Source organism: Opisthocomus hoazin, chromosome 3 (genome assembly GCF_030867145.1).
Source record: "Opisthocomus hoazin isolate bOpiHoa1 chromosome 3, bOpiHoa1.hap1, whole genome shotgun sequence".
Classification (NCBI taxonomy): Eukaryota; Metazoa; Chordata; class Aves; order Opisthocomiformes; family Opisthocomidae; genus Opisthocomus; species Opisthocomus hoazin.
In genome coordinates this window covers 106,087,993-106,100,091 of record NC_134416.1, presented here as the reverse complement: position 1 = coordinate 106,100,091, position 12,099 = coordinate 106,087,993, and the positions used below count along the sequence as shown (strand labels likewise).

The 12,099-nt window shown below is 44.5% G+C and overlaps 1 protein-coding gene across 1 annotated transcript in view; it reads right to left on the bottom strand.

The window, feature by feature from the left end:
- PHLPP1 (PH domain and leucine rich repeat protein phosphatase 1) overlaps window positions 1–12,099 on the bottom strand; it is a 155,487-nt gene that overhangs the window by 50,468 nt on the left and 92,920 nt on the right. The window contains exon 4 of the mRNA XM_075417166.1: window positions 7,963–8,129. Coding sequence (XP_075273281.1) covers window positions 7,963–8,129 — 167 coding nt within the window. The remainder of the gene's footprint in view (window positions 1–7,962; window positions 8,130–12,099) is intronic.

Genomic DNA, 12,099 nt, shown 5'->3' with positions numbered 1-12,099 from the left:
TTGCCACCTTCCTGAGCGCCCTGTAAAAACCTGGAATTGGTCAGACAATTAAAATGAACTATTGCAGCCTTCTTGCCCTGCCAGATTTGGCAAGATGGCTGAACAGAGGTCGGCTGTACCTGCAACAGCGTAGGGAGGTTCACCTGGACGCGGCAGGAGAAGGCTTCGCTTGACTGAGGTCAGCAGCAGCCCTCCCCAGCCTGGGCACAGAAGAGTTTTCAACAGAGAACACAGAAAGGAGGAAAGGAGGAGCTCTGCTGGTATTTTCCACTCTTTTTTTCCCTAGACAAGACCCCTCTTCATCCAGAAGCCAAGCAGCTCGCATCACACCACACAAAGACGGATGGAGTAAAGCCATCTCGGGAAAGAGGGTCACTTCGTTTGAGGGTAAAGATTGATTCTGGTCAAGCCAGAAGAAACATGAACAAATTCACCCATTAATTATCAATTTCTCCATTAGATAAATGAATAAATGATAATATAGTTTTAACTGAATTTTTAGTTCCTTCCTCCTTTCTTAAACCCCATGCAGGAAAAAACAAAAAGAAAGAAAAAAGCAGGCTGACAGCTGCAATTTGGGTACGTTCACTACTCTTTGTGCCAATACACCAGGAGCAGTCATCCTGCCATTTCTCCCCTCTACTTGTATTTAAAATTGAAAAGCACACAACAATTCTGGCATACAGACTTGAGCCTATATGCCAAAATTAATTGGTAGATTGTATTAAAAAAAAAGGATGAAAACAGACTGCATTGCACAAAAAAGGAATAAGCCTAAATGTAGGCACTTATTTTTCAAAATACACAAATAATCACAGGAGTTAAGTCAAATTCAGACTACTTCCAAACTTGAGACAACAATAAAGCTTTTAATCTATTACGTAGTGGGTAAGACGACCACAGACAAGAAAAATAAAACGTATGTTTTGTTAGTGGAAATAATCTGAACCTATATTACTGTACTTTGCAGTTCCCGATTTCTGCATGCACCCAGCGCACACGGCTTCGTTACGGCGGGGAAGACTACCCTCAGAGGAAGGACAGAATTCCCAGAAAAAAAGTGAAAATATATTCTCCTTCTCTAGATCAGAAATTTGTATTTGAAATACAAAAGCATTAGCTAGGGGTAGGCTTCCAAACCAAAACATGTTTAAATACATGAAAAGAAAATCTTTACTTTGGAAGCCATTATCAGAGAGCAGCAGACCAGTAAATCAGAGTAGGCTGATACACAGTAACTGGATTCCATAAATACGTTCACTATTTTTGAAGCATTATTTGGAAGAGATATTTAGCTTAATAGTTCCACTAAACTGAATCCAATTAATAACCGCAATTTCTACTTCTAGACTAGACTATTTTTAAAAATGCTACTTTATAGCATATTCCTTAGTGCCATTTATTTTTCCTCTTACCACTATTGAGTTCACTGTTCCAATTTAAACAACCCCAAAAATTCCATGTGTTTCAGGCATGAAACCAATTTTGCAATCTGCCCCACTTGAACACTTGTAGCAACTTGATTTTGCAATTTATTTTTCTTTATTCAAATGCCCCTGATTTTTGCCGAGTATTCACAAGAGGGTAGTTCCTTCCGTTCAGAAAGGTACACGGGAGCCACACGGCACACGACCAGCCATGAAGATTTGGAAAGATGCACTAACAAACCCAAACTCTTCCTTCAACGTCTTTAGGAGCTGGATAAACCAAAAGCAATGAACTTACATAAACAACATATTCTAAGTGTTGTCTTTAGTATTATAAACGGCAAAAAAAAAAATATTCCAAGGCTACAGAGCCGAGAAAATAAACATAGCACCAGAGTATAGGAAACACTGGATGGAGTTTGTTATGAGTAGACCTCTGGTTGTCAACGCCACACCAACTTCTCCTCTCGCCCTGCTGCTTAGCTGGCTACGCTTCAGCCTTGATAGAGGGGATTGTAAGAAATGTGAAGCTATAACAAAAAAGCCTTAATATTTTCTAGTTTTTAGTAGTCTTTAGTACTGTAACTTGTATTCCTGCATGCCTAGTGATCTAAAGATGTAAGCCCTGTTTTCTCATTAAGGAATGTAGTGGAAGGACATGGGCACAAGCTATCACGTAGTCGCTAGACAAAATAATTAAGTGAAACAAAAGTGGTCTTGGTTCTCAGCAAATAATTGGGATAATTGTGGGATAAAAGAGACTGCTGAATAATTCTACTCCAGACAGCTCGGCCTTGGGAGGGCAAATGTGCCAAGCTCCAGAGATAAGGAGGCACCAAGAGAGCAACCAGACCGGAGCCAAACAACCTGAAGGACACGATGGACGTGATCCTAGAACTGAGTCTGTGCAGAAACAAAGGTCAATCAGTGAACAGCATGATGAAGAGGATGGGCCTTCATCTTGGGACCCCCGAAGACCACCCAAAGATGCTAACAGACATGCGTGAAAGATATTTACATATGCTAATTCGTTCTTAGAAATATAATGAATATTTACATGTGTGATTGTATTTAACCTGAAGCAACAGGGTGTCTGGCACGCGCGTTTGGAGGAGAAATCCCCCGTGTGCCCGGCGCCGCAATGAAGAATCCCTGCTCAACAGTAGGCATGGTACGGTTAGGTTTTTCCTACCGGATCTTCAAACCAGTCTTCAGCTTCACAGGAAAAGGAGAAATGAGAACTAAAGCAAGGTTCCCTGGCTCTGGAGCATGCAAGGGCACTCCACTCGTTGCGGCAGCACACTCCCCACCTTAGCTGGATTCATTTCAATAACTTCAATAAACGTGTGCATTAAAAAGCAAATTCCTTTCCAGAAGAGCATCCTAAAAACTCCCCAAAAAACAACCACCAAAACAAACCCCTAAGAAAAGGAGCAAGCTCAAATCTTTTCCACTGCATCAACCGGCAGTGCCCTGCGGGGCCGGTAAGGGGGAAGACGCGCATTTGGCATGTCGTTAATCCACCCAACTTTCTTTGCTCACCTCAGTTCCATACACTGCAAGCAATAATGACAAGGGCCACTCCACCGCACTTTGAGACCAACCAAGAGGCTTTCTTCCCTGCTCCTCGACCTCTAGGGACAAGCTAGGATCAAACCACAAGTCACCCCGGCTTCTAGCAAGCTCATCTGCTGGGGTCACGCTGCTTGGGTCACTCATGCCTTTCCCCCCTCACTGCTGGGGAACCTAAGTCTTCTCTGAGCAACGACCGCATTTTGAAATACCTACTTGCTGCACGATGGGTTTGCAAGGAGGGTTTAGCTTCAGGACTTCCCCAAAATCTGGATTTTCAGATACAAACGGCTCTCCTACAGCTGGAAGTAGCAAGGGGTTTCAGAAACGCTTGCACCAATACCTCAGAGCCCTCCAGCCTTCTCATACCCTACAGATGCAACTTCGAGTTGCCGCCACTAGCCCAGAAAAGTTTCAGCTGAGATGGCAGAGAAGGCAGTTAATTTCTAAGGAGGTTCTGGAAGAGAAAAGATAACAGCTGATCTTCAGATAAAAATCGATAAAATCACTGTTAATAATTAACAACTACATTCAGAACAACAACTTGTTCCTCAGATAAAACTGGCAACCATCATTTTGTTTATCAGTAAAACAAACTTTGTGGCTTATTACCTCTCCCCTTTCTTTCTCCTTCCTTTTTCTTTTTTTTTTTTCTTTTTTAAATCCGAAACAGGCTTACATTAAAAATCCACACACTGACAACTTACTTTCCAATGTTAACAAGCAAACAGTATTCTTGATGCCAACAGTCTTTTTCCAGCAGCACTGACTGTAACAATTAGGTATAAATATAAAGTGTGCTTAGCCCAGTGAAGCGGAGAGACAGTAAATAAAGAGCATGGTTTATTCATTTGCTCCAAACCTAGAGCAACAGCACTCTGCAAAACGAACAAGCCTGAACTCCCGTTCGCTTTTCAGAACAAGAGCTGGGAAGCTGCGTTGTAGGTAAGGGGAAAGGGAGGTTTGGGAACACAGTGTGCATATAAATCTCAACTTTCTGGTTAAAAAAAAAAAATAATCTGCCAAGCAACGTTAAAAGAGTGTAAGCAACAAATTTTTTTGGCATCTTAAGACAACAGAATGTCTTCAGTTGCTCCACTTGCAGTGTACAGGAGCTAAACCACCGAGGGCTTTAAGGCAAATTCTGACTCAAGGGGAATGTTCTCACGAGACACGTCAGCCGCTTCCAACGCTGCGACAGCCGGGCCATCTCTCAACTGGGGAATCCTCTCCCCCCCAAACAAAAAACACCACCTCCTATAATTTTAAAAAAGCTGCTGTGAGGGAGACCAAGTACCAACATTTGCTGTGCTTTTTTCAACACAGATGAATTTTCAGACTGTCTACTTTTACACGTCGTATGAAATATGTATTCCCTGGTAAGCAAGAACAAGTCGAGGTAGCTGCACACACCTTTCAACGTGCAGACAGCTCAGATGCAGAAGTTCACAGCTGCAGAGGACCTATAGCAACAGTATTTAAACTTTCAGTGGACAGTAAAGCACGTGAAAGTGTAGCTAACGGGGAAAAAAGTCCATCTACACCTCTGTAAACCTTCACGTGCTACCAGCAATTTAGTTCCCGAGATGGAGGTGTTTTACATATGCCATGTCCTGAGCAGGACTAAATAATTTATTCAGAAATGCAATAAATCACATTATTTTAACATCTGAAAGAAGTAACTGCATAAGCAAAAGTAGGAACTCTTGTTTTTTTCCCCATCTCTTCCTGACTGCACCTGCCAAGTCAGTACGTCCGTCAGCTTCTCACTACTCTAACCCAGCTGCTTGTAAGCCTACTCAGTGGGTAGCTGAAAAGTTGGTATTTACTTCTCTGACACACCTCTTGATTTGAAATCCAGCACTCACGAACATTTGCTCAATTACCACCTAGTGTGATTTATTAAGAGAAACAGCTAGCACCAAGGGCTGCTTAGAGCAAGACAAATTTTCCTAGACTGCCTTGCTAAACAGATTTTAATTGAAAATTGTGTTCATTCATCTTCCATTATGCCAAATTTTTTGTTTTTCCAGAAAGAAATTGGAATTATAGAAAAATAAAATGGCCTGCATAATCCATCTTGTATTTTCAGGTTGTTTTTCAGGGAGGTAGGGATTTAGAAATGTGGTTTATAAATAATGTGGCATATAAACGCCAACGCATTTTGCCCACAACACGCAGGCACATTTCTCTGGCTTGGTTCACTGGTGCTGTGCCCTTCGTGGGGCTGCAATTTAGCAGTTGAGAATTTGGTATAAAAGCCAACAGAACCAAAGCAGCACAGCAGAGATGCTGTACTTGCTCTGCAGTGGTTTGAAAGAACTCGGGTGAACAGAGACAGACTTTTGGTTTATCCAGTCCAGTTTTACTTCATGTAACCCCCAGAAGGTCCGAAAATGGTTTCAAGAAATTGAATTAAAGAGAAAAGAAACAAACAAACAAATTGTGTGCCTAGGAATGACTGAGCTTCCCTTCTTTTGCACATGCTTCCATACTGGGATTCACGAATAATTTCAAAAAGATAGAGTGTTCCCTTCTTGCTAGACATTTATTTACTCACTGCAGGAAAGCAGACTCACCGTAGCAGTCAAGCTGGCTCAAAGCTTTTTGGCTGCACAAGTAAAACCCAAGTCTTGCCACCCTACGGAGGGGAAGCCAGCACTGCCTGTCTCCTAGGGCATGGAGCACAGCTTGGGAGGGCACCCCAGGGCCCGGCGCGCGCTTCTGCTGCTGCCGGGAGGCAGAAGATCCCCGATGGGGCACGGCTCTTCCCAACCTCAGCAGGAATCACAGGATCACAGAATGGTCGGGGTTGGAAGGGACCTCTGTGGGTCACCCAGCCCAACCCCCTGCCCAAGCAGCGTCACCCAGAGCAGGCTGCACAGGACCTTGTCCAGGCAGGTCTGGAATATCTCCAGAGAAGGAGACTCCACAACCTCCCTGGGCAGCCTGTTCCAGTGCTCCGTCACCCTCAGAGGGAAGAAGTTCTTCCTCCTGTTCAGCTGGAGCTTCCTGTGCTTCAGTTTGTGCCCGTTGCCCCTTGTCCTGTCGCTGGGCACCACTGAAAAGAGTCTGGCCCCATCCTCCTGACACCCACCCTGCAGATATTTATAAACATATAATTAGAGAAGGCCTTGCAGCCTTCTCCAGGCTGAACAAGCCCAGCTCCCTCAGCTTCTCCTCGTAGGACAGATGCTCCAGTCCCCTCCTCATCCTCGTAGCCCTCCTCTGGACTCTCTCCAGTAGAACTGCCACCCCACGCAGCCCTTCCCACGGGCACAGCAACGGGGACAGCGGCAGCAGCTTCCAGCTGCCGCTGCCTGCGCTGGATGCCGGTAAGGCTGGAGGACATCACCAGCGGCAGAGAGCAGGTCAGCACCAAGGGGCAGGAGCTCAGGAGGCACTGGCTCTGATCCGCTGAAAGAGTGCAGCGTAACCCTCCTGTCCATTCATTTTTTCGCTCCAAAAGTTCTCCCCATCCCTTCCTGGCAAGCCCAGCGCAGTGGAGGCAGAGCAGACTATTGCTCCCTGACAGAACAGGACCAGCTCTCAGAAGAACCAGACACTCCATCGGTGTTGCACCATGTACGCCACTCCCCCAGATTTTCCTGATGCAGAATCTCAGAAAACAAGAGAGTTTTACTTGCTCACCTCAACCCTTTCACTCTTGCATGTTCAGGCTCACACTAGCGAGAAAAATTTTAACGGTTCATTAATTTTCTGCAAGACTTTTCAGCTAATCCTACAATTGCAGTACACCAAGAGAACGTTGGACAATGAACTTTGCCCATCACGTTATTTATAAATGCTTTCTAGTCCCAGACAGAATTAGCTGTATGGACATGGACAAAATATAATCAAGTATCTCCTGTACGCTTTCTGATACTTAAAAAGAAAAAATGATAAAAATTTGTTAAAATAAAGACATTCGTTATTTGTCTGTCTTCATCACGTGACTTTTGGCTAAAATTCCACTTACAATCTGGGGACCTATATCAACATTCACAGAACATTTAATCGAGTATTCCTCTCCAGACCGTGTTCATAAGATCTTGGAATCCCTGCCTGCTTTGTTTGTGAAGCAGACCTGCTGGGTTCATTCATCTTCCATTATGCCAAATTTTTTGTTTTTCCAGAAAGAAATTGGAATTATTGAAAAATACAACAGCCTGCATAATCCATCTTGTATTTTCTGGTTGTTTTTCAAAGAGGCAGGGATTTAGAAATGCGGTTTAAAACATTTCGTTTGAACAGGACCATCCACAAATATAATCCTGAGCTACTCTGCAGTTCAGTTACCGTGGAAATTAAAATCACAGTTTTCTATTCAGTATGGAAACATTCATCTTTCTGAATATGGAAAGCCTGCCGATTCCACAGGACGCATACTTTAAATCCTGCAGATCACCGATTGCACTGCTGTCTACACACTTGTTCCATTTTCAGATGAGCTGCAGCGGAAGGAACAACTGGAAGGTCACAGGTACAAGGAAAGAAGAATTAGGGTTGAGCAGAGTAGAAAAAAGGCAGGAATCAGGCTGAATTTGTTAAATTGGGGCTTGCTTTGCTTGGGGGAGGGTGTGACAAAACACTAATGATGGCAGTCACACGCGGTGGTGTTCCCACCTAGAATGCATCCCTTTCACGGGCAGCTCACCAACGCCTCTTCACTCACGCGAGTCAAAGACTGAAGGACTACAGTCTGCCCTCAGCAGGTAAATAAAAACAACGCGTTCTGAAAACGGCATTTTGGATGGAAAACAGCCTTCTATTTACAAGAAAAACATGAAGTTCCTTATGAAAGCTCGTCTGTTTCTCGCACACAGAGTTCACCAACTTCTGAAGCACTACAGCCAGGCCAACGCTCCACAAGAGGAGTCATTTTTTAGGAAAGTTCCCGCAGACCGGTGGTCAACTTGGCTGCAAAGCAAGACGAAGCCCGGTAGAACCGCACCAACTTTACCTTTGTAATTCACCGAGCGCTCTGCTTGTGGATGGGCTGGGGTTTAGCCTCAGGAAGTTCTGCTTTAAATTGAGATGAGTGAGGTCTTGGCTATAAAACAGGTTGGCAGGCAGGTGCTCCAGGCTGCAGCATGAAAGGTCCACTGAGCTTATGCGTTGTGATGCAACCTGGAAGTCAAGAGGTACACCGACATGTTAGTACTGTAATAAACCAAGAACGTTTCCTTCACCCCTACCAGCACAAGATAAAACTGTTTTTAAGCACAGCAGAAGTCAGCGTCGGCACGTATGGCTGATTTAACACGGTTTACATCACCGCTGCAAGTTATGCCACCATCTCTTGCGCTGCCTCGGTGCTAAAACCAGGTCCACGGATGGCTAGCAGGGGAAAAAGTGCAAAGGTCTGTCAAACTAACAAGTGAAATGGATTCCTCTTCCTCAGTGAAGTTATGCGATAGTCTATGACTATAAAAAAAAAAAAGCTGAGAGATTTGACACAAACTTGAGTTTAGTCCTTTAGTAACAGCAGCAAGAACATAGTGCAGGAGCCTTCTAGATTGCTGCATGACCAGTCAGCATACTGGAGTGAGTGCAAGTGAGGGGATAACAACCATCTCCCTGGCTTGGTTTCAAGGGTCAAAAGCAGGTATTGAATGGCAGAAGAAAGAGTTTGCCTGTTTATATCTTACTGGAGAAAAACATCTCACAGCAGCAGCAGCAAAGCACCAAGCACTCCTCTGGATGAATTACAAAACTGTCCATGTATCCAGTGATAAAAATGTGACAAAAACAAAATAGGTTTGGGTGTTTAACACTGTTTTCTAGAAAGGGGAAAGTAAAATAAACACAGCCTACAGAGGCTAAAGAAATCACCCCACCAAGCACTACACGCAGCTAGCATCATTCCACAGAGACTTACAGGCAACAAATTCAAGCAGCAACAACTCTGCTCCTTACCAAATCTCTAGGATACAGCAGGATTAACTGCATCCTGCTGCTTTACTTATTTACTAGTCCTTACTCAAAAAAAAACCCAACCGCAACGCAGAATTCTTGTATTTTCTGTCCAATACTATTAAAAAATCTCCTTTTGTAGAGCCGTGGAGCCAGCTATGTGACAAGCCACCACCGCACAGTAGTACAAGGACGGTGGGCAAGGAGGAGGGGACAAATGCTCAGAGGATGAGGCACGTTGTTGGAACGGGCACGGCTTAGATCACAGGAGGAGAAGCAACCAACTTCACCAGCGTTTGAAGCCTTCTGGGACTGCACAGACAGTGCTCAAACAGCTACACGTCCCGTCGGCCGCTCACTGTGCCAGCAGCAATCGTTTCATCTTGTCACTGGCACTTTTACGAGTGGATTCTGGCAATACAAGTGCCACATCTCAGGGACAAAAAGAAGAAAAAACCCAAGAGCTCGTAAATGCCCAGCGACGGTCTATAAGAGCTTCTGAACTGTGATGGAGGAGACACCACCCAAGCTCCTGGGCAGAGACACAGCCCTTGCCTTCAGTACCCTGAACCTAGCAGCATCAGGCTTTGAAAGGAAGGCTAAAGAGTTTTTTCTTCCTTTTTTCCCTCTCCAATGCAAGCCCCACAGGCCTCAGGATAAGTGGTCTCTATTATAAACACGTAGCCATAAGCTTCGAGAGGAACAGACGGTGCAATGTTTTTCTCTAATGCGACTGTTAATAATCCAGTCCTCCCACACCCATTAAAAGGCTCGAATTCTTGTTACTCAATTAGTTCAGCCCTTTTGTTACTGTAGCTACTATTTTTCTTCCCCTTGTAGTATTAGACAAAAATTATTCATAGGCTATTCTGAGCAGTCATTTCTGAAAACTAGGTATTCAGTGTGTTTCTGGTGCCAGAACCTGCCTGATACAGCACAGTTCTCATTACACTGAAAACTCAAGAGATGAGAAAGTGCTGAAACCCATTAAATTAAAAAGGAGAACGTGTAATTTCAGGCGTGATGCTTACATACGCTGCTGCTCCAACTACTCGTTTGGAATGCGATATGAGCAGTGATAAGCAGCCCAGCAGTGCTCTGCAAGGAATGTTACTCTAAAAACATCTAAAGTACCAGAACTGGTAACTCTGAGTAGGAACCACGATACAGCAGCCGAACAAATCCAAATTCTATTCCCGTCGCAAAAAAGGATGCAAATCACCTCCTAAAATCATCAAGCCTTGTGGAAAAAAAATCTAGTTAAAAGTAAATTTCTTTTTACAAGTTGTATGTTCTGGTTATTTTTTGTTTGCTTGATTTTTTTTATTTTAAATTAGTTGCTTTGTTATATGAATAATTAAGATTTTCACGCAATTAACATATACTGAATGATGCCTCTACCAGAGAGAACTGTGAAAGTTAAAACCATGTTTTAAAGGTGTTATTACAGTTAAAACTGTAATTTTATTGAAATTATTGAAATATTTTATTATTCAGTTTTACTGAGGTCTTTTTTGCTAGCAAAACAGTACTCTGAGAATTCACTTCTGAACTGTTAACAGGAATACTCATATAAACAAACAGTTCTTCTCACAGGCACGGATAAAGACTTTTCTCTTTCCATTGCTCAATACTGGTCTGTAACACTCCTAGAGAACGGCGCAGCAGGATGGAAAACAAAGAGTGGCACAGCAGAACACCATCTTCACAACACTTTCTTGGGTTCACCAGAAACTTTCATCGCTTGTTTTGAAGCCGAATATTGAAATCCTGAAGTGCTACTGTTCCCGAATCGAACAACGCAGGGATAGGTCAATCCTGCAGTCCTCTTCGATTCACTAAAATGCAGTAAGACTCCACACGTGTGTGTCTGCTATTGTTTTCTAAGAGAAAAGCATTTTTCTAAAAGATGATAGAGTTTTTAATAAAGCGCTGAGTTTCCTCGACTCGCTGTGGGGAATCACTGCAGAGATAAGCTGATAAAGGGTACGACAACGCTGACTAGAATACCCCTCGCAGTCAGAGAATAAAAAGCATCCGGAGGAAGGGACATTATCTGCAGAAAGCAGGGTTTCCACTGGCAGGAAAAAAACCCCACGACATTCCACTGTAGATAAATACCCCAACTAATTGTCTGGGCTGGGTTCAACCGACCCACGCTCCGACAAAGACAGCAAGGAGACTCAGCGCGGCAGCAATGCGAGAGGGAAAGGCTCTCTAGCTACATGTGGAACCTGCATCGAGCGCTCGTTATGGCTTCTTTGGTGTTTTCTTTCGGAAAACACAAAAGTATAACTCTTCCCTATGCTTTACATACATATATAAAAGTAAAAACACCAGCAGCACAGTTCATGACTGCCCAGGCAGAAGCAGCCATTGCCCAGAGCAACCCCTCAGGAACATCTTCTCACCACATCCTGAACTGCACACACCCTTGACACTTGTTTTCACATGAAACCCCGGTGCATTCCCAGTCCTAGTAACACGGGGCAGATGGATGGAGCAACGACCTTCTCGGAAGATGGTGTGTGACACCATCTCCGTTCTGGTAGCTACAGTACCAGCTGTAGAGTCAAAACATGTCTTTGCCAGAGAAGCCAGAATATCTGCAGGGTGGTGTCAGGAGGATGGGGCCAGACTCTTTCCAGTAGTGCCCAGCGACAGGACAAGGGGCAACGGGCACAAACTGAGGCACAGGAAGTTCCAGCTGAACAGGAGGAAGAACTTCTTCCCTCTGAGGGTGACGGAGCCCTGGCACAGGCTGCCCAGGGAGGCTGTGGAGTCTCCTTCTCTGGAGATATTCCAGCCCCGCCTGGACAAGGTCCTGTGCAGCCTGCTCTGGGTGACCCTGCTTCAGCAGGAGGTTGGGCTGGGTGACCCACAGAGGTCCCTTCCAACCCTGAACATTCTGTGTTCAGCTGGAACTTCCTCTGCTTCAGTTTGTGCCCATTGCCCCTTGTCCTGTCGCTGGGCACCACTGGAAAGAATCTGGCCCCGTTCTCCTGACACCCACCCCTGAGACACCTATAAGCATTTATAAGGTCCCCTCTCTTTTTTTCCAGTCCCCATGTGAGCGTGGCATATTGAAGCGCAGTTTCCAAGAAGCGGTACCCAACCACAGCACATGTACTACAGAGAGCCCTGGATCTACTCACTGCAAACACCAAAAAGCCGTCACCGTCCT